Here is a 24,641-nt window from a genome sequence, read left to right on the forward strand (position 1 = left end):
AATATTAGCGGAGCTATCAGCGAGCTTCTCACATGCGCGTCTAATTGGCAATTGCCCACCATATTTAACAAATCTTTCTTTTTGGAACCCATAAAAGCCGTAGCGACCATACGCGGTAAGGGAGTGCCCCCAATGCCTTGCTATTTCATTAGGTAAAAGACAGCTCTCAGAGATAGTAGGTGCCTAAGCAGAGTGGAGGAGTTATCGCTCTCTGTACGGTGAGCATCCTCTTCTTCTCATAAAACTTTCCTTGTGCCACCGCTTCCTTCCTTATGGCCAGTAGATATATATTATGTATAGGGACTTTACCTTCACATGCCTTATAGTTAAAGCTTTATACCAATATATCTGCATACTACGGATGTTGTGAAGATATGCATTCCATCAGAGAACAGCAAATCTCAGATTTTGCCAACGCTACAGCTCTATCTACATATTCCATGAAGATGCATTGATGGGTGTCTATTAGAATATTACAAGGGAAAAGAAAATTTCACATTGGGGACGTATAAAAATTCGTGCTTTAAAAACTTTCTTGCACCTGCAGCTTATTGCTGATGAGCCATAGCGCTTAGGTTTTGTCTTCCTGCTTAAGTATTAAACACACATCTGACGAAAGACAGTTAACATTTTTCGACACTCATAAGCTGAATATGCTAATTAGCGGATGAAAGTGCTAATATTCGAAAGTCATGAAAAATTCGGCGCTAGCTTTCAAATGGCACTTCGATATGTACATACATAGGGGAACACATATGAATACGTTTTTATACCCAGCTATGTTTGTACACAGCTTATTGTAAATTTGATTGCATATAACGGTTGGTTGTACAGATATAAAGGTATCAAATTGATCCATATATCAAAATCATCAGCATCGGAAAATGTTTGATTAAGCCATGTCCGTCCGTCAATCCGTCTGTCCCTCTGTCCGTTCGTTAACACGATAACTTGGGCAAATATTGAGATATCTCCACCAAATTCGTTATACGTTTATCTGGCTCATCTAGACACAGTATAGATTGATATTGAAAATGAGCGAAATCGAACGATAACCGCATGCACTTTTTCGATATCAAAAATTTTGAAAAATGGAAAAAATTAGATAATCCAAAAATGAGTACTACTACCTAATAAATTTTGGTAGGTGGGTTGTTTTTATGACGCTAAACATAAATTCCAAAAAAGTTTGGAAAATAGGCGTGGCACCACTCAAATTTAAAAGAAGAAAATTTGGAAATTTAGCAAGGCGTAAAGCCGTTAGAGATATTACATTTAAATTTGGCAACGGCACTATCATTGCCAAATTATATAGACTGAGTGAACATAATCAAAATTGGTTAAAGACCACGCCCACTTTTCCGAGAGGTCTAACCTCAAAGTTTGGAATAACTCTATGGTATTTAACTACATCTGACTGATATCCTGCCTTAGTAGTGGTATGGTTGAGCTAAGAACAATATTTAAACAAATTTTGAAAATGGCCGTGACCCACCCCTTTTGTTTTTACTCCCTCCAAAATACTTTTAATGCCATACGTCGAACAAAAGTTTCCCAATCCGAATGAAATTTGGTATAACATTTTAAATTGAATTTTTACCCGCTCAATTTTATTAGTGGTAGCCGCTGTATCCTTTTTACTTCTTTTAAAAGAAAATGAGTTCAGAATCGAACCATATTATTGCCCAGCCTTATAAAAATATTGACCATACAAAGCAAACAACAACAGCGTTTCAAGTGCTTAGCTGAGTATGTAATGTTCGGTTTCACCCGAACTTAGCCTTTCTTACTTGTTTTGTGTTAAAGTGGTTGTAGTCTTCATCCGATTTTGTTATTTTTAATAAACTGTATGTATAGCGGCAAGGACAACCTCCAAGCGGAATTTCAATACTATATCTTTAACGGATAGAAAAGCGTTCAAAATTTCAATACCACGCCCATTTTTCAGAAACTTTTCATATCTCTGTTACTCGTTATAAGGTTAACACACATACCGAGTTTCGTCACTTTATCCGCCGTAGAAAATTGTCACATCTTCTCCATTTTTCGAAATTTCTATATCGAAGAGTAGGCATGTTAATAGTTCGATTTTTATAGTTCAATACCAATCCATCCTGGTTACAGATAAGAAGACATTATACCAATTTTCGTGAAGTTATTTAAATACTTACGGTCGGACATGGCTCAAACAAAATTTTTTTTCGATTCTGATAATTTTGATATATGGAAGTCTATATCTATAACGATACTTCTAAGCCATTACATACTGTCGTTATCCAATCAATGTTGTAAAATCCTTCTGTACAACTACACGATGGGTATACTAATTTTACATGGCAGGCAAAAAACTAGTTGAATTTTTCATTGAAAACATAGGAAGTGCACGCTTTCAAAAATTATTGGCCATAAATCAAAACGGTTAAGGTTGTCCTCATGAAATTTGATAAACTGATTGGCCTTGTTGATCCTGAAAAAATTTACGATATCCGTAAGAGGCCACACTCACATAAAAGAGGTCTAAAAGGTACGTTTACGATTATAGTAGACAATGTTTTTGCGAAAAATAACTTTATGTCAATATTATTTCACTTCTGAATAGAGCTGATTAACAATCTTATCGCATTCTTCAAATACGAATAATCGGTTATATAAGATATGTGATACATCTAAAGAGAAAAGATGTACATAAGTGAAATTTTCGATATATATCAAATATATCTATAATAGATAGACAATTCGAAACAAAGTTTAATTTTTCTTGTTACCAACAGAACAGAACCAAGTTAACAAACAAACTGCATTAACGAATTTACTTTGACATATGAACTTCTGCCATATAACTTTAGGTTGATATACAAACTGGTAATTTATATATTAGTTATTATGTATATAAACATATATATGTATTACTGAATTAACTCCACGAAAATCCTGAATATTTTTTTTAACTCTTTATAGTTCCACCGATGCTCTCCATTCCCAATCAACTGGAAGGTGCTTATATTGGACAGGATGTAGTACTGGAATGTCACACAGAAGCTTATCCAGCATCAATTAACTATTGGACCACAGAACGCGGTGATATGATAATATCTGGTGAGTTTCAATAATAACTTATTTACTTAATTAAACACATAAACGGTTTCAGCACGGTAACGGATAAACTCTCAACCCCATGGACGAATATTTTAGCGAAAAATTGTACTGAATGCCATGCGCTTCTAATTTGGAACATGCCAAAAGCACGAAAAATACTTAGAAAACGAGATATTTACGGAAAACTACGACCATAATACAAATTAGCTTGAGGTTTTGTTCTTCTCCCCAAGAGAAAGAGTCTATCAAAAACCGGGACTTATGTCATAAAATAATTTTGTCCTGCTCGTAATGCACTAAAAGTTTTTAGGGAATTTATCCAGCTTGCTGCTTATAGTACATAGAAAAATGTTGTTACTCCCTAAAGCTGAAGCCCTGTCAGGTATCAGAACTTATGAAAACTACTATTTTCTAGTTTTCTGCGACCTAGCTTAATTGCTGCATCGAGTTATGGAACTGTGCAACCTATAGTAGCTGGAGCTTTGAGTTCGCGTACGCAGGACACGAACAATTGTTACTTCCTGCAGTTCGCACTTATCAGATATGCTGTTATTGGCGAGGCCTTCCTTTAAAGCATGTGACGCCAGAAGGCAGTGTCCAGTTAGTTTGCCCATTGTTAGCCTTAAGTTTTTTCCTTTTTGAAGACATGAGCAACATTTTCAGTCTAACGTCGTGGTATTTGCGTATGATTTTAGAAATTTAAATTCCCATGTTTCTGCCACGCATTTCCTGCATGATAGTTCACATATATCCGCTGTCTCCTTTTCATTTCTCTCAAACGGATTGGAACGCCTACCGTCAGTTCAACGAGTGCTTCACCCTCCTTTGCAAACTCATCGGAATTTTCGTAACCTTTTATTTTTGTGTGACTGGGAATACAGTATAAATGAACGGTTCGGCCTGAGCGAAGTTTCTCCTTCTTTCAGAACATTTCATAATGAGGTGCTGTGTGAGACTATTGCTTTGATCGCCGCCTGACTATCAATATATATATATTGACGTGACTGCAGCTTAATCACGTTTCGTCTAGAATTTCTGCTGCTTTCTTGACAGCTACAAATTTCGCCCTCTGTATAGTATGTTCTGCTATTTTCGCACACTTGCGCCAGCCCTCCGGCCCTAGCAACGAATATTATCAAATAGGTTTTAAGGCAGGCCAACGTCGCCCGGTTGTACTGGAAAGAAAACTTTCCAACACGTTAATTGAAGGTCTTTCTTCTCATCATCACGAGCTTGGTATTTGGGCTCTTCAATAAACCCCAACTTTGAACCACACCACCGCGCTGTTTAGCAGATAAAAAACAAAAAATGTATTATGACTACTCTATCAACTCAATCTAATTTACCGCAAAGTCTATGTACAGAATAACAAAATTCAATCGTAAATCTACTTATTAGGTATACCAACATTTTTATTTATTCTTTAAAAAGTGGGAATTAAATTTTTTCAAGTGGCTTTATTGAGTTCATTTAGTATTGTAGATTAGTTGGTAAATCGATCGCGAGAAAATTCAATGAGAAATAACAATAGATTAAATTTTAACAATGACAATGAATTGACAGCAACGAAACGTAATTCAATAGCAATAAATAGCTTTTAGCAAACAATGAGTTGCTTTCTGTAAAGGTTGGAGGGAGCCGACTTTCATTGCACAATGGGGCTGTCAACGTGCTTGTATGGCTAAAAGTCAGCGAAAAATTCTAATATAGAGCGCTTTATTATATTAAGGCGTGGCATTTTTTATATACCGCTTTACGCTCTTCATGGACTTCTTCCCACAATTGCTAACTACATACGTATGTGTTGAACATATTTAAATATAATTTAATCATTAAATTTAGCAGCACAAAGGCAACTCCGGCAGCAGATAATTTAGGCAAAGGCACACATATAAGAGTAATGTCGGATTTTTCATAAAACCAATTTTCAATAATAGTTAATGAAAGAACGGACGTCAGAACGGAATATTATGTTTTGGTGATTAGATATTTCGATCGATTACCAAAGAGTTTTTAGCATAGATTTTTGTCACTGGTTGAGCTAAATGAAAGTGATACAACACTTAATTTAAAATTTATTTAAAAAAGCACGTGTGCCTCTTGATAATTTTATAAAACTAAAGTGCAACCCACAGAATTTATGTTCAAGCTATGCATTCAAGCATACCGACGATATGGAGAGTTTGTGTAGCAATATATAAACGTGTCATACGAAAAGTAACATTTTCCAAATTTGTTCAAGGATTTTCACTACTGTGGTGATGTTGAGCCAAACTAATACCTAGCATCACTGCTACTCGTTGGCTCACATATTTAGAAGCAGTGGGAGGTGATCCGGCTATATTTTCTAGCCTCGTCCTCGTTCCTGTAAGTTTGTGGCGATATACATACCATGGGTAAAGAGTTACAACCAGGAAAATTTCGTCTGCCGTATACCATCTAATTAAGGAACATTTCAAGTCCATTTTGCCATACTACTAACAATTTAAAAAATAGTAAGTAAGAAAAAAACGAGAAAAAATATCTGCTTTTCTCATTTGTGAGTAACTAAGCATTATAGTTCGGCGGCAGCGTAGCCCAAATTTCTCAACTGCACCTTGCTAAAACCAAACTACTCTGCACATTGGAGTTTAAGTCTTAAAAATGTAATACAATTAACAATGTAAAACTGGTTTTATAATAATTGTATGTCGGCACAGTCTTTTACTTTTTATATGCATATTACTCTCAGTTCCATTATTTTTTATATCAAGAAAAAATTTGGTCCTTTTTTTGAGTTTTGGTCCCTTTTTCGATGAATTTTGGTCCCAAATGAAAACATGGTATGGTAACCGTGGATGCAACAATCAATCGTCATAGTACGTGTTGTGAAAATGTAGCGCGATACAAATTTTTTGGGGTGTATCCCTACATTTGGATGTATCCCTACATTACGTTCAGCATTTCATTACTCTCTTTGGCGTTCGGGCGTTATAAAGAGAGATAGGTTCCGAGGTTTTCTCCAATTTGTGCCATTTGGATCCGATAAGGTTGGTACTCGTTATTCCAACATACAATTTCATAAATATTTAGGGTTGTAAATGGAAGTTATGACCACTATCGAAAGTCAAACCCAAGATTTAAGGAAGTTGAAATAAATGGCATTAACAAAAAATCGCTGTTTCTAAGTGGTTTCTTCATTGGCAAAGAGATATCGCTCGATATGATTCACTTTCATTGACTTATTTCAGCCTTTTGTCTGCTGGTATGAGATAAGCAGACTCGGTAAAGGGGGTTGGACATCAGTGGATTTTGTGGCATATGCAGTTAGCTTTTCTTACGCTAATAAAGGCTCGGTGTCCTTACGTAATGAAGTCGTCGGAACTATCATTTCTGAGCAGACCAGGGAAGACCTCTAAAGGATTCATAACGGCGACCTAGTTACCGATGTACATAATCTACTAAAGATGTGGAGGGAGCACTTATCCGAATTGCTAGGCAGACAGGTACAAGATGAACCCGATATCTTAATCACTGATAACGATGGACTACCCGCCGAGCTGGTAAAACGCGAAGACCTTCCTAATCCACAAGAAAGATGCTCCCACAATCCGCTGATACTGCCGAATTAGCCTACATAATACCGCGTATAAGGTCCTAACAAGGACTCGGAGGGACCTATGCGAAACATTTGAAACGATAAGAATGCTTCAAACAAGGCGACTCACTATCGAGCGACTTGTTTAAGCAAATGCAGGACAAGATATTTCTAGCAGTATATGTATGTACCCTTCGGGTTATGAGCGCTTACAATATACCCTTTGCTAGGTATGCCTGTCGTAAAAGGCGGCTAAAATCCAAATCCCGGAAGCGTTCCCGAACCGTTGTGCGCTAGGGTTGAGACCTGCCACGATGAAACGCTTTCCAATGAAACATAAAATTAGGTCCTGCCAAGAAAATGTCTCAGTCGACACAACAGTTTGGAATAGAGGAAGGGGGAGGCTTCCATTGAAATGTAAGATACAGGTGGAGGAAACTTGACAGCTTTTGGTGTTTCCAATTGGCGTCAGTTATCGCAAAACAGGGCGTGACTTTTTATCAAAAATCGCTTAGGCGTTTAAGCCCCAATTAATGTTGATGAGATCGAACCCGCGAGGGTACAATCTATTTTAAGAGCGTACAATTTCTGACCTATTCTGATGATATTGATATCATAGGCTTTATCGAGATCGTGAAAGTTTTGCCGTTTCTGGTAACAGTGTTTGCGTTCTTAATGCTGGTTCTCAGATAGACGATGTCCTTCACAGTTTCGAATTTATATCCGTCAACAGTGACGTGGCTACCAAGGCGCATATGCGCCGATTCTTTCTTTGATGACAACAAGTACCTTATTTACCGCAATACCTAATGTTTACCTATTTAGCGAATCCAGAGAAGCCGAAATCACGACGCGTTTGTTGAAGCTATCATCAGCCTACGACAGTGATAGAACCCTCTTAGTTCTGCTGCTAGGATTGTTTTCTCCAGCATTATGTTAACAAAATCGCTCCAAAGGGAATCGCCTTGCCAAGTCTCGTTTTCTTTTGAATGGCTCTGACGGGCCTTCCCAATCCTTATAGAGCTAATAGTTGTATTCCTAGATAGAATTGAACATCTAGTTGACAATCGCAAAAGTTAAAACTAATACCATAGCTATCCAGAAGCACAACTTATCGCTTCTAGCCGGAACATAGGGCGGAGACGAACGCTCTCCAGCTACTTCTATCAGTCGCTAAACGTCTTATTTCATTCCAGGTGGCGGTGGAAGAGCTCTCATTGAGAATCGTACGCATCCAAGTTTGTCCAGGGCGCCCCCTGCGCCGGCTTCCTTGTGGGTTCCATTGGAAGACCATTTTGGCAACGTTGTCATCTTCTCTGCGGAGAGTGTGACCGATCCAACCCCACTTACGTTTTTTAATTTCAGTGTAGATTGGAGGGTTGTTCGTGAGTGACAGTAGATCGGCGTTGCTGATTGTTCTTGGCCAGAAGATACGGCAGACTATTCTCAAACACTTGTTTATAAACGTTTGCAGTCGTCGGTTAATGCGGTTAGAGACAAGCCAGGTTTCGGACCCGTATAACAGAACTGATTTCACGCTGGTGTTATAAATCCTCAGTTTTGTTTTCATCGACAATACGCGAGAGCACCATGCTCGGCCTAACCTGTGGAATGCAGTTCGTGCCTTGCAGATCCTTGCAGATACATCCAGATACATAGAGCTAATGCTGTTGTTCAACGTCATTTGGCAGAGTCTTATTAATTTACTGGTCTGAAGCTGCACTGATAAGGTCCAATAAGTTCGTTGTCTATGGGCTTCAGTCTTTCGCCCATAACGCTAGTTAGAACCTTATTTTTGTGTAATTGGCCAATTTGTCTCTCACGGACCATTATCCTAGGGATTTAAATAAATGCGAATGCAACTTTTGGTAACTTAAATGTACGTATTTGTGCACATTTTCTACACATGACTTAACTTACGAACATACATATGTATGGATATGTATTTGCATATATGTACCTATAGCTAGAAAAAGTGTGTAAGGGCATTGCTGAGCATAAATACAAGGAAACTGGAGCGTGTACAAAATTAAAAACATGTTCATGCATAAATGAACGCCAGGTAGACATACTGACATAAATGCAAGCACGCGTAAATGAGTAAAAGTGTAATCGACAGTTCAACACACTCGCTTAAAAGTTCCTTTATTTATCAAGTATGTATGTATGTATAGAAGCATATATAATTTTATGATTTAAATATACCCGGGAAAAATTTCGATTAGTAGGGAATTTAAGATTAGCCGCAGTTTTTATTTTTATTAATACCACTTTTTTCCTCTTAAACAGCCACCCGATTTTGTCTTTTGATATTTAAACATCTTTGCTCGCGGTATGGGGGATTCTTAATGTAACCGTAAGTTGTAAACTTTAAGAGTAGGCGTAAGCGTAAGTGTAGTCCTTGGAAGTGGAATGCTTTATGGGGGATATGTGTACGTAGAATTTAAGGGCAGGCGTAGTGCTGGTATTTGTACTATATGGTGGGGTGTGGAAAGGAAACGAAAGGAAAGGAAACTCAAGGAAAGGAAAGGAATGGAAAGGAAAAGAGGAAAGAAAGAAAGGAAATGAAAGGAAGGGAAAGGAATGGAAGTGAAATAAAATAACCAAACTCAAACCTGAAACCGGAACCGAACAGGTAATCAACTACGATTTTATATCGAAGTGTTATAAATGTGCGATCGATAACAAAAGGTAATTAATGAGTTATTGTTTTTTTCTGCAATAACATTTAGAGAAATGTATTGTAATGCATTTAAACATATTACTTTTTTTGACCGCGAATAATACTACTGTAAAACAAAAATATAATTTCAAAATGAAATACAATTTTGTAATAATTCAATACGTCGAGTTATCGAATATTTGTATTTATAGAAATATTACCAAAAATGTATTTCTTTTCGAAAATATATCGATAAATTATCCGGTTATTATCGATTATTTAACAAAAAATTATCGAGCATGCATTGAAAAATTTTCGATTTTTTCTCGGCTTTCTACCAATTTGTTAGCATTATATTGTAACGAATTTCGTGGATATTCTGCTCATTTGAAACCTTCTGCTCACGTTCGAATCGCTAAACTATTGAATAAATCACTCCAATATTTAGTATTGCAAGCTGGTCTTTATTCAGATTACTTTGGGAGTAGTACTTCACAATTAAACTTCACAACCAATAGCGTGCTTAAATCAAAACTGATTACTGATTCCTCAGCTTGGGCTGTTTTATACTCTCTCTCTTGCCTCGTCTGCATATATCTCCAAAAGTCTTGACGTTTCACCTTCTAGAATCCCCTGCTTTGTACATGTATATTTGTAGTTTATGCGTTTCTCATTTATATGCGTGTGTATGTGTGAGCAACTACTTCGGCTGATGACCACATGTGTGTGTGTGAGAGATCTCTTCATTGCCTTGTAATAAGTGTTGCTTGCTTTAATGTGTACATGTATATACGAGTGGCTGCTTCATGTTTTTATTCTTGCGTGATTATTTTCTAACAGCTTAGTGATATCAATATTCGCCACAATATTATCGATACGTTACCGACGACTCATGGGCTTGTTATTAAACAGGGACCGCCACAGTTTCACTATAGGAGCAATGACACATCTTTAACCTAGTTATGGTAAGCCGATAAAAGCCCTATAAAAAGCCGATGATTCGGCGACAACAAACAGATAACTCAATGATAATGATCTAATAGTAAAATAATAACATGTCGGTATCGGCTGTCATCGACAAGAAGCTCTTTTCAGGAAGCCTGGTAAAGTTGCCTCCGCTGTCGTTTAACTTCATTTCCTGGGCGAGCTTCAGTTAACCGAAAGACATAAGATTTCAAGACGTATACGTTTATGCTTCCATAGCAAACTTGACGATTACTTGGTACTCACGCCTTGTTTGTTTTATTTGTTTGATATACTACACAATAATCCCAAATTTGTTTACTTTTGGCACTAACTTTAAACGAAGTCCACATGGAGTCTTGGAAATGAACAATATCTTTGATTTATAGTTTGTTGTAACACAGTGGCGAAAAATATTGAACTTAAAACTGGAAATTATAATTGCGTGTGAAAATTGTTTTGAAAAGGATACTGCGAATTCCGGGTATTCGACATTGAGTACGAAACCCACAAAGCATTTATCGGAATAGGACCTTTTCCGATTCTTTGTAAAACCTGGATGCCCAAGTTTTTGTGTATATGACAGAAATTGTTTGTTCAGCACTACGTTTCTCTCCTTTGTGGGAAGTATTTCCACCTCAGTGTGTATATTATATTTCAGCGACATAAGAAGAGAACCTGCGGTAGTTCTGAGCGCGGTAATTTTACATGCTCGCAGTTTCCTCCAGTATGTTTCATCAAAGATCGGCGACCACATCGGAGACGCTGAGCATTCATGCGGCTGTAAAATTGTTTTATAGATTGATATGAGTATTTTCTTGTCCTTCACACAAATGCTGCCAGCGAGGGACTTGAGGATTTTGTAACGGCGTTGAACTTTATGTACAGGTGCAGATGCATGCTCGCCGAAATACAGATAGTTATCGAACATCACTCTTTGTTTTTTTTTATGTACCAGATGATCGGTAGGCTAATACAATCGACGTGTATATCCAATATTGTCTACATTTGTTTTGTGCACGTTGTAAATAAGGTCACCGAGGACTTGGAAACCGAGGGTACTATGGAGAGAGTTGTTTATTTTATAGCATAGCTCATCAATGGAAGGGTCAGAAGGCCATTTTCGTCAGTCGACGGTATATAAAACAATGGTAACCCCTTCGGGTGGGGAAGCAAGCTGTGAAATGTAACAATTGCACAAAAGATAGAAAAGGACACCACCTTGCGGCAACCCTTGTCTAATTTTTCTTGGCTTTGATGTTACTTTCCTGAACTAATCCGGTACCTGCCAACCGCACCGCTAATTTTTGGTATACCTGTTGGGATTAGGTTGAGGGGTAGATCCTTCCAATTCTTGCAGTTGCGTGCTGTGTTAGACTTTATCAAAAGCTTTTGGTAAGTCTATCGGTACGAAGGCTGTTCTGTAGTCAGCTTCTTGGTTCAGTCCGCCATTTTATGTACATTCAGTTTTCCTAAATTTGTTGGTTTTTCCACGATAACAGTCATTCAGATGCTGTGCTTATTTATATTGTTAGTACATAGTTGGCGCTCTTTCATGTATGTTTGTTGCAATTTTTGTAGACATTCAACTGAATCGTGCAAGTATATATGTTTCTTTAAATGTGTTTTCATATTAATGTGCGTATACATATTCATTACTGCATTGTTGCAAGCAATTGCCAGCGGCGCGTAGGTAACTCGTTGATTACATTTGTAACTTATTTTCATTTGTGTATACGTCATGATATAATTTACCCTACAAAATGAAATTCACTCATTTACCCTTTTCCACGCTTCTATGATGAGCATGTATTGGTAATTCAGTCACAGACTTCCCACAAAAAAAAAGTGCATCTTATATATTGTGGCGAATGTTGTCATCACAATGCTGTTAGTAAATAATCACAACAACAAAAAGAACTTATGTAAAAGGCAACGAAGAATATTCCATACACATAACCAGCAGCTTGAAGCAGAGAGATTATTTCACATAAATATATGTAGTCATCAGCTAAGAGCAGAAGTTTGATACTCACACATACACACGCATATAGCTAAATAACCAAGTATGAGATGAAACTATTCCATGTTCGTGAAAAGTCTAGACCTTAAGAGAAATATGCGAACGAGGCAACAGAGAGTATAAAAGCAGCGCAGGCTAAGGAATAACTAATCAGTTTGATTTAAACACGTTATTAGTGAAGTATAATTGTGAAGTAGTCTATAAAGACCATTTTGCAATACTGAATAATGGAGTTATATACTCAACAGTTCAGCGATTCGAACGACAATTCGCTACAATATGTTTTATTTTATTGAGAGCCTTTAGTATGAGGTCTGAAGAATGCAAGGCATTTATGATGCATAAAATTTTCCTTATACTGTACACTGATGATCCGTAACCACATTTTTGCACTTTAGGGAGGCATACGGAAAGTGGTTTAAAAAACTATTTACAAAATTGTGTAATTTTTCGCGGAAGGTTTCGTGTCGAAGCACACTGAATCAGAGTATCCCGGTCTACTAATATATGAAAGCTGAAATATACAAATCACATAAGAAACAAGTGAGGGTGGCCAAGTTCGAGTGTAACCAAACATTATATACTCAGCGTGAGTTTCAATTGTACAATTCATTTCAGATAAATTACTTTTTCGAATTTTGATACGAGGGAGTTATTATGTTTTTTTTTTAGACCCGAGAAATGTTGTGTAATGCTTGATGGGAATAGGGGCGTGGCACCCCCATTAAAAAAAAGTGTCTCCCAAATTCCTCTTACAATAAAATTTGGTAAGTGAAATATCATTGATGCAAAACTATTTTCCCCCAAGATAAAGCTTATTATTTTAATCTACGACCCTTTTAAATATCTTTTACATAAAAGTTGGCGTGATCTTTAACCGATCCCGCTTATTTTTACTAAAAATATCCCTGCTATATAGAAAGTATGTACTGGCAATTTTATTAAGATATGGTAATTTTTCTTCGAGTTATGGCTTCGGAAACATAGAAAATTTCTTAGTCAAAAAAGATGCGCTGCCACGCCCATTTTCAAGAATTTAATTTTTTTTATTTCTTCTTTTAATTACACCTGCGAAAAAAATATAATTGTTATAAAGCTCTCTTTTGCAAAGATGAAGCTTATTTTATTCGTCTACAACCACTTTAATCTTTTACATAAAATGGGCGTCGCCCTTAACCGATTTCCTTAAAATTATAGTAAAAGAAATCTTTCTGTCGAATTTTGTTATGATAGGTTTAACGGGTTTTGATTTATGATTAACAATATTTGTAAAACTTATTTTATCACAAGTGGGCGGCTCATTTTGAACAAATTTTTATCAAGAGTCTCAGTATCAGTCCACACATTAAATCTCAACGTTATAGGTGTATCATTTACTAAATAATCAGGTCTTTTGTGTTTTCCAAAAAGTTATATATGATGAATTTCATAACAAAACCTATAAAAAAGGGCATATTTTGAACCCGCCCCCCACGGATTTTGATGAAATTTTGCATATAAAAAATTTTTACTACACTGAAAAAATTTTTTTTCTAAAATAAAATTTTATATTTTAAAAAAACTTCAAAGACCAAGCGTTTTAAAATTAAATAAATTTTTTTTAGAAAGGTCTATTTAATATATATAACATATCCAAAAAACTAAAATGGCGTATGTTTTTTTTTTAATTTTAAATATATGCAACTTTTTATTGTTGATATTATGGTACTTTTGAGCTGTTATAACTCGGTAGGGCTCAACCGATTGCAAAGATCTTAGTACCATTGGAAAGGTATTCGAATCGGCTTTCGAAAGTATACACTGTAAAAAAGTTTTATAACACTAAACAGTTTTTTTTTTTTGAAAAATAAAATTTTAAACTTGGAAAAAACAGTACATATTTTCAAAAGCCGATCTGAATACCTTTCCAATGGTACCAAGATCTTTGAAATCGGTTGAGCCATTCCGTAGTTATCACAGCTCAAAATTACCTATTGCCGTCATTTACAATAACGCATTTTTCACAAATTTGACACCTTGCCACGCCCACAATTTTTCAAAAATGCAATTTCTAAAAATGAGGTTGTATTTGCATAGGTAAAGTGTACCTGTATGCAAAATTTCATCAAAATCTGAGGGGGTCGGGTTCAATGCATATCGGTTTTGATATGAAATTCATCATATGTAAAAAGTGGGCGTCGTTCATCCTGGGCATTTTGATATATGGAATTCTCTATTTATCTCGATTCGTTCATGCCGTTATGTTCAACCGTTATGTTACGAAAATTAATATACTCTGTGTGTAAAGCACGGTTACGGTAACGGTGTCGGTTTCAGCTATAATTTCGTTTAGAGAAGTACTTATTATAATTCATTAAACCGTAATTTTTGAATTTTTTAGGTTAATCGGAGTAGCTGCGTAGCCATTGTATCACTTACATAATTTTTTGGGGTGTTTCTCGGTCGGCACCTGTGCACTTAATGAATGAGCTAACGAAACAAATGATACAACGTAACATTTAAGTGGAAATATATTGCATAGACAAACATAAAAGCTTACATGAATTCAGTAAATATCTTTATAATCGTTTTTACAATGTGCATTTATGTACACATGCATGTAACCATTCCATTTAAATGTTTAAGGCATAGGGGACGCATAAATGTAATATCGATTAAAGTGGTCATAGCAGTTTCGTGATAGTAAGCATAGAAGAGGCTGACGGGGGTTAAGCTGCTTCTGTGAGAAAAATGGTCAAACAGCGTCCCGAAGCACAGTTGCCTTCTTGTTGTTGTTGTTGTTGATGTAGCGCTTAATATACTCTACAATTGTTTTGGGGAGTGCTACCGATTTTATGGGCCTTCACTAGATTTATACCCAATTAAAGCATCATTATGGTACTAGCCCTAACATCTCAGGAACGATTCAATATGGCCACATTAAGCGCTCTAGGCCATACCAAAAGGAACACGATGCAAATTCGCCGACTCCTAAAAATCCTTTAAGCTATTTACTAAACTGGAAGCATAAGGGAAAGCCATTTTTTAATTCATATTATTCTATGCCTCAGGTAAGCTATATAGCGATCGATCTGAATAGCTTTTTTCGCCTAGTTAGCCCTAGTCACCTTAGTCAGCGAAGGTCGTATAGAGTTTTTCATCAACTCTTTTGCATAGTAGCCTAAGGATAAATTTTGACGCTAAGATAGGGTTGAAAGAGAAGAGGTAAAGGAACATTTTATACTTAAACTATACCTATGAACTATCCATTGACGTATGAGATTTTGGTATGGATGGATTGCGGATGGCGTTAACAAAAACAGCACAACACAACAACACATATTAGCTGCAATTAACAGCGTATATACAAAAATATAGGTGATAAAAAGTCCTATAATACAGTCAGTACATCATCGGAAATTCAGGCAACTATATTAAATGAATAAGCTTTAAGCCTTCATATGTGCAGTTATGAAAAAAAAATATATATATTAAAATAGTGCAGCACAGGATTAGCTTTTTAATATTAAGCAACTAACTATGTTAACACAGAAACTTGCAAAAGCTTACCAAAACGATCATCAAAATAAAATGAACATTTATTTATTTAAGTGCTTGTACCAAAATTGCTATGTGTCCCTCATTCTCTTCGATATGTAAATTTATAAAGGCTTGCCTATTTAAGAACATACATATATATTTGTGTGGGAGTATATATCAATGCATACCCTAAAGGATAAAACTACAAGCTAACTCGGAATTACTTTTTGAAGTTATACTCCTTAAGGCGCTTTATGAAAAAATTATGACAGGGAAATTTTAAGATATAATCAAAATTAACAGGTTAAACAAGTAAGGAAGGTTAAGTTCGGGTGTAACCGAACATTACTAACTCAGCTGCCAAATTATAGCTTGCAAAACTTTTAAATTACCTTCTTTTAAAAGTGGGAGGTGCCGCGCCCGTTGTCCAAAATTTTACTAATTTTCTATTCTGCGTCATAAGGTCAACCCACCTACCAAGTTTCATCGCTTTATCCGTCTTTGGTAATGAATTATCGCACTTTTCGGTTTTTCGAAATTTTCGATATCGAAAAAGTAGGTGGGTTATAGTTCGATTTCGTTCATTTTAAATAGCGATCTGATACTATGTTCAAACAGGAAAATAAATGGAGGCAATTTCGATTTAAATTGAGTGGTGTTCATACAACTCAATTTAGCTTACACAATAGGAATTTGAAAGCTGGTTGGCTCATCTCTACAGCAAACAAAGGTATGTGTTCAGACTTTCAAAATGTGCGTGTTGGTATTAGGCGAATGGAATGGAATGAAAACATAATACTTTAGAATTTTTTTCTGTTGTAAGAAAATTTGTTCAATGTTTTGGTTTCATTTTGAGTTTGCCATCTTCTTTTCACAATCCCTACTCCAGTGAAATGAAAAAAAAAATAAAATCAGCTAATGAGATGAGCCAACCATATAGTTGAGCCATGCGTAACTGACGTTTAAATCTACTCAATAAACACACTTTACAAGGTTGCATTTGCAGTTTGAAACAATTTATTACGCATTTTTTTTAAATTTGCAATATATTATTACAGTTAATTATTACAATTTATTATATATAAATTGCATAATAAATTCCCCAAATGGCATTAATTGTCCATTTGGTGTGTGTTTGTACATAGTATGAGATGAGTGCCCAGAAACTTGCATACCAAATTTCATTAAGATAAAGACGATTTGAAAAGCAGTGACAAAGTTATATAATGTTTTTATGAGGCCACTCACACGCGTGGATTATTATTTATGTTTGTGTTTTTGTCAATCAAAATATTAAAGATATGTATTTTTGTACAACTTTAATAATTATTTTATTTGTTCTTCAATAAAAAACGCAAATGTAGAAATAAATCAAAGTCATATTATATGCTCATATGTGTAGAAATAAATGAGGCGACATTAAACAAAGTCACAATATCACACAAACGCACAAGCATAAATTCACCAAATAGGGTGAAGAGTGTTATATGCTATAGCAACGATACTAAGAAGACGTAGCCATAGCAAAAGCAATGCTTCTTTCAATCAATCCAAAGAAGGCAGACAGCATTTGACGCTCTTATAATAAATTGTACCATCGTGGTTTAGGTCCGCTGCTAGAACTATCTTCTCTAGCATTAGGTTGGAGAAATCGCATGAAAGTGAGCAGCCTTATCAGAAACCTCGTTTGGTCCTATTTGGCTCGAAGATATCTATCCCAGCCCTCACGGAGCTGGTGGTGTTGTTGCCCAAAGCATAGCGGAATACAAGCAACTCCTTTTTTTCGCGCTATCAAAGGCTGCTTTGAAGTCGATAAAGAGATGATGTGTGTTCATTCTCTAATCGTAGATCTTCACCAGGACCTGAAGAATCTTCGAAATCTGGTCGAAAGCAAAAGGCCTCATCCCTCTACTGAAAAAATGAAAAAGTAGCACTACGGAAACTGGAACGTAATCTCATCGGAGGTATATAGCATCTTGCAATTTTTTTAAGATAATTTGATATATAACAAGTAAGGAAGGATAAGTTCGGGTGTAACTGAACATTACATACTCAGCTGAGAGCCTTGGAGACAAAATTGTCTTTTTCATGGATACACACAAATGGTAATACTAAAAAGTGGAGCAACTTGCCTTTGCTATTTTTCTTCAGCTATCAAGATCGACCAAATTGTAGACCAAGGGTGACGTTTTTTGGAACGATTTTCCTTCATCCTTTGTCAAATAAGGCAAAATCACCATGAAGGAAAATTAACCTAGGTAACCCTGGAATGTGGTTGTATGACATGAAAGGTATTAAAGAGTATTTTAAAAGGGAGTGGGATTTAGTTCTATAGGTGGACGCCTTTTCGAGATATCGCCATAAAGGTGGACCAGGGGCGACTCCAGAATGGGGTTGTACGATATGGGTATCAAATTAAAGGTATTAATGAGGGTTTTAAAAGAGGAGTTGTATATGTGAAGGCGTTTTCGAGATATCGACCAAAATGTGGACCAGAGTGACACAAAACATCATTTGTCGGGTACCGCTAATTTGATTATATATGTAATATCACGAAGAGTATTCCTGCGATGATTCGAAGGGCTTTTAGTTTCACCTTGCAGAACTTCTTCATTTTCCTCTACTTAATATAGGAGGTGTCACACCCATTTTACAAAGTTTTATCTAAAGCTATATTTGGCGTCAAAAAACCAATCCAATCACCATTTTTTATCCCTTTTTTCTTATTTGGTAATGAATTATGGCATTTTTTTCATTTTTCGAAATTTTCGATAACGAAAGAGTGGGTGTGGTCATAGTCACATTTCACTCATTTTTAATACCAAGATAAAGTTGTTCAGATAAGTACTTGAACTAAGTTTAGTAAAGATATATCGTATTTTGCTCAAGTTATCGTGTTACCGGCCGAGCGGAATGATAGACGGTCGACTGTGCATAAAAACTGGGCGTGGCTTCAACCGATTTCACCCATTTTCATAGAAAACAGTTATCGTCATAGGAGCTATGCCCTTATCAAAGGATTGGTAAACTTTGTTCGATTTATGGCTTTAAAAGTATTCTAGAAATTAAATAAAAAAGGGCGGAGCCACACCCCTTTTTAAATTTTTCTTTTATTTTTGTATTTTTTTTTAGAGGTAGGCGTGGTCTTTCTCCGATTTTGCTAATTTTTAATTAGCACACATATAGTAATAAGGGTAACGTTCTTGCCAAATTTCATCATGATATCTTCAACGACTGCCAAATTGCAGCTTGCAAACCTTTTCAATTACCTTTTTTTAAAAGTGAGCGGTGCCACGCCCATTGTCCAAAACTTTACCTATTATCTATTCTGAGTCATAAGGTCAACCCACCTACCGAATTTCACCGCTTTATCCGTTTTTGGCAATGAATTATCGCACTTTTTCGAAATTTTCGATATCGAAAAAGTGGGCGTGGTCAAAATCCGATTTCTTTCATTTTAAATAGCGATCTGAGATGAGTGCCACTTTGACAAGCCAAGTTTCATGTACCTTTACATGTAAAAATATCGGTTACCCTTCAAAGCGATTACAATCTGATGAATTAAGAGACTTGGGAGTAATGTGAACTTCGGAAAAAATTTAAATGTTAGTGTATTAGTGAGAGCGAGGGTATGAGCAACGTATTGGCATATTCTTTCGATTTTATTCAAATTTACATGATAGGTTCACAGCAACAGGGAGAGCGTTCCTGTGCAGTTTTTTTCCGCAAAGTGGACCAGGGAACGATCTATTCGAACAAATTGTATTCACTATTCGATTTGCCCGAAATTTGGTTTATAGGAAGCTTACCTAGATTAGTATTTAAGATTTTTTTAATGATTCAAAAGAAATATAAAATCTCACGCGCGTACGCAAGTATTTGCACCTATTAGATAACAAGCCCAATCCTTTGGTTTTTCGGGATATGTTACATAATAATGACCGAATACAAAAAACTTGGAAGCTCTGCATATCATGACAACAAAAATGCTGATCACAAGACACGGAATCATGTAATCTAATAACCCTATGTCCTATGACCCTATACTGAGATGGCCATACCGCCTGCACTCAAGCCACGTTACTATGTGGAGACCTGTAAAAGATTTACCAGGTGACAACATCAACAGACAAAATTAATTAACAGGATAAGCAGGACCAACACATTAAAATCTGAAATTTAACAAATATCCTATACCGCTTAACCGTTTCTAATCGGAAGTGAACTTTTTTTGTTATCTCGTATCTATGTATTCAAAAATACATTTCAAGCTTCACTCTAAACGGCTTCAACAAGGCCAATGAATTTTCACTTAGAAGCTTTGCATGGCAGAATTGCACTAGAGTGTTTGCCAAATCAATTCCAAAGGGGTGACCACGTTTAGAAAATGTACTCATGATGTGGCTATTTCCTGTTGAACTCAGGACCTTTGATGTGATAGCAGAGCACGCTACCGCCTTACCATGTTTGTCGCCGTCTGCTATAGTTTTATCAATTTAAGGTATTAATAAGAGAAACAATCTCCAAGCGGGAATATAATTTTTAATTAACTTGGTATTACCCGTCGCTTTGCAGCCGCAGATAAACTAATTTCAGACATATTTATTTATTCGAAACATGCATTTTTCATCCACTTCTCCTCTTCCTTTCTTTTCTTACTTTATTCTTATATTTCTAAGTCGCCCCTCAACTCTATATCTGCCGCCCGTCTTCTTCTTCTTCTGAGCTTCTTCCTTCATATCACTATCCTCTCTTTCTGCTTACGTCTTTATCTGTGCCTGTAACTCTTCTAGTCCCTTACCATCCCTGTAGATGATCCTTACCGTTACCTATTTATCTCTCTGTTGTCGCTCCTTTTCCTATCATTATCTAATTTCCATCCTCTTTTGAAAGTTAAGAGGCCCAACTTTCCTCACTACCGGAAATAAATTTCTTAAATAACAAATTTTGAGCATGCTCATTCTTTACCAATTTTCAGGCAAACCGCATCATGAAAAACGTTCTAGGCAAAACACGACCGATGTTGATTTAGGGGCGAATTACGTATAACGCAGCGAGTAATTTTTTTCTCGTGTGAACCAAAATTCCTTTTATATAAGAGCACTCATTCGTGTATATGGGATCGATTTTCCATGAAATTTGAAGACAACTCGGTTTCGGCTTTGTGCCATCATCAATGTCGATTTTCGAGAACTAAAAATAGTTCCAATATAATATGCATCAATAATCCACCTTGTCGGAATATCAACACAACAAACGAAGCATTCATTCACTTCAGTGAAGTGACAAAAGCCTGAATTTTAATGAAATTTTTGGTATTATATAGTAGTGACAGTGAATGTAACTGACCGCGATGCAAAGCTTCACCGCGTCATATATAATCTGGCCCCAAGCTTCAAAAATTTCGCATCATACATATCTAAGATTTTCTAGAACAGGGCGGTCTTGATCCACTTCCCAAATATTAGCTTGTTCGAATGACTTCCCATATAATAAATTTCAAACAAATCTCATCATAAATAAGATTCTTTAAAATCCCTGATATGAATGTTCCACAAAAATTTACATATCTGAAAGGCTACCATTAAATTGTAAACAAATCGCAAAATAAATAAGATTAATTACAATAGGTCGGTCCTGAAATAAAAGTTTCTCAAATATTTACTTTGTCAAAAAGTACTCGTGTATGTAATTTTAAGCTAATTGCGCCATAGATTTGATTCTTTGTGTGAGGCTGGTCCCTGGTCCAATCCTCGAAAAGAAAAGTTTCTCAAATTATAGTAAAGTAGGTAGCGCTGTATTAAATTTCAAGGAAATCGCACCATGAATTTTTTTTATGAATTGAATGGCCTCTGGTATACCTCTCGGAAAGTTAATAAAGAACACGGACAAAATTGTGAGCCTAAAATATCCTCCAATCCCCTTGAACACTCACACAAAAATTTATCAAAACCAGAAGAAATGTAGTATATATTCAGATATCTTTGACCTTGGAATTATCGTTGGTAATGGTGATACTGGAAAAAAGCAAAAAACATGAACGTTTTCGTTAAATAGTTATTTTTGAAATTGTTTGGCAAAAAGTCCATAAATGATATTTTTTTTTGGACTTGTATTTATCTAGTCCGAAATTACTATACAAAAAACTTTCTAAGAGTGGTGCAGTACAGTTAAACGCAGTTTATACCAATCGATTACTTTGGATGTATAGAATGGAAAGAATAGATTTTTCAAGAACTGAATAATTAATTACTGATAACTAGTAGTAAAAGCTTATTGATTGATTAATTGTTTGATTAGCGACAAAAATACGGTCCGAAGCTTTTGGGGTATGTTATTGATGAGATGGTTCTTTGTCACATATTGATCGGGTACGTTACGGACACAAGTAATGTTTTGATATAATCACGTAGAACCCGAACTAAGTATCAAAAACTGTTCTTATTCAAGTGATATATAGTGTAGATTTATACATAGCTGTGATTATGCACAAGATTTAAAAAACGCAAACACACTTTTATGTATGTAGTCGCTTTTGTCTATTTGTCGATGCAATTTTCATTCAGCAATGCAGTATCATACAATTATGCGTTAACGCAGAACACCGCAAATTAACATGCGTTGCATTGAATTATGCAACGGTAATGAAAGTGGCATGCAATTGCGGTTGAACAACTTCACTCAACGCAAAATATATAAATATGTTTGTATATCAGTAGTTGATACATATTTTGATATAGGACTATTTCCAGGTAAAAGAGAATGAATACTTGCAATAGGAAAGATACCCAAAATCCCGTTGAGCTAGAGTTTTGAGACTTGAAACATACTTCGGAACCCGATTCAGAGTAAGGTTTTGTAACTTCTCCCCATTACAATTCAATATTTATGATAAAGAAAATCGCCTAGATTAGACAGGGATCGAGGTATTTAGAAAATCCATACAGAGAATGTGGAATCTTGCGATCAATTTTTAAATAACTTACCATGAAGCCAAAGAGTTTTTATTTGTTAAGAGTAATCACTCAATACGGTAGCAACAACAAAGCAACCAGTTCATCCCGAATGTTTTCTCAGGGAAGTTTGGGTTAGTTTTCGTTTTCTGCATCCTACATATTTATGCGGTGTATTCACTTTGCGTTATTGCGATTTTTTGAAAGAGAGTTTATGAATTAAATTAATGAAATTATGAAAATAAACACAATTACGCCACGAAAATGTAAAGAAGGAATTTTTATGTACGTATCTGATAAACAAAAGCCAGCGACTTCCTTGACCCTGACTCAGAGGTCTGGTTCACGGATGAATCGAAATTCGATGACGGAAAAACGGGAGCTGACATCTATGGGCCGATAGAAGTTTTCGGTAGAGAATGTCTACGGAGAGGCTCATCCTCGAAGAGCTTCTACATTATGTCTGACAGTTAGGAGATCCTACGTTCCGTGCAATTCTACACAGTTACATCCATGCTAGTGGATGATTGCATTGAAATCCTTAAAGACCTGGGAGCCAAAACAAGGGGTTGTGAGGATGGGTTCCCGGTACGCAACATTTAAAATCATATGAACACAAGGTATAATAACCCAACTAGTTTTATAAATAGCGGCCACCGTGGTGTTATGGTAGCGTGCTCCGCCTACCACACCGGATGCCCTGGGTTCAAACCCCGGGCAAAGCAATATCAAAAATTTTGGAAATAAGGTTTTTCAATTAGAAAAAAATTTTTCTAAGCGGGGTCGCCCCTCGGCAGTGTTTGGCAAGCGCTTCGGGTGTATTTCTGCCATGAAAAGCTCTCAGTGAAAACTCATCTGCCTTGCAGATGCCGTTCGGAGTCGGCATAAAATCATGTAGGTCCCGTCCGGCCAATTTGTAGGGAAAATTAAGAGAAACACGACGCAAATTGGAAGAGAAGCTCGGCCTTAGATCTCTTCGGAGGTTATCGCGCCTTACATTTATTTATTTATTTTAGTATTATAATTTTACGTTATTCCTAATAACCACATGGTAATAAATGTTGCATGATTTTCTACGCACTTGAGACTGTGCTACAGATTTTTGGCGATGGAGGTTTAGCGTTAGCGATGATGGCAATTTGGGGGCTGCTTAAAACTCATTTGTCCCTAATGAATTTTACCTTCTTTAAACTGTCTAAAAATTTATTCACCCCAACGGATAAGCTGATTATCAGGCTCACATGAATACCCAAATTATATGAGAATTCCCAGTTGCACATATTATCACTATAATAGGGCGTTGTGCGCTTTTAGGCGCATGGTACGTTACCACTGCGGTGCTCAGTTTATTATACCATGTTGTTGGGTATAATTATGGCGTTATTTTGAATATTATATACTAAATGATTGCCATAATTGTCATCTTGCGGGAAATATACAAAAATAGCAACAAACACAATAAAATAACTTTCGATTTCATATGTACGCACAAGCTTAGTATAATGAACAATATCATATGATACATATTAGAACTGTTAGTTATCAACAAATTGACGCGATTTGTTAAATACCAAAAATTCAAACAATTATGCAAATTTTGAGGCTGAACTTCATTTAGAACAATGTATGTGGAAGTTACTTGACAGCCGATTATATTATTTTGTGATAATGTCATATTAAAATTTAATGATTGGAACATCATGCGCATACTTAGGTTTGTTAAACTTAAATTGATTTTTATTAAAATAGCGTTTTCAGCTTTTACGTAGCAAAATAACTTTGCTTAAAGCTGCCAAATAAGTATAATAAACTCAACAGAGATTCATATGGACCAGCTAATAATGATTT

At 36.0% G+C, this 24,641-nt stretch overlaps 1 protein-coding gene across 1 annotated transcript in view; it reads left to right on the forward strand.

Moving 5' to 3' along the window:
• DIP-kappa (Dpr-interacting protein kappa) overlaps positions 1 to 24,641 on the forward strand; it is a 421,153-nt gene that overhangs the window by 275,177 nt on the left and 121,335 nt on the right. Inside the window, exon 8 of the mRNA XM_067769125.1 lies at positions 2,959 to 3,096. Coding sequence (XP_067625226.1) covers positions 2,959 to 3,096 — 138 coding nt within the window. The remainder of the gene's footprint in view (positions 1 to 2,958; positions 3,097 to 24,641) is intronic.

This window comes from Eurosta solidaginis, chromosome 2 (assembly GCF_040869045.1).
Source record: "Eurosta solidaginis isolate ZX-2024a chromosome 2, ASM4086904v1, whole genome shotgun sequence".
Lineage (NCBI taxonomy): Eukaryota > Metazoa > Arthropoda > Insecta > Diptera > Tephritidae > Eurosta > Eurosta solidaginis.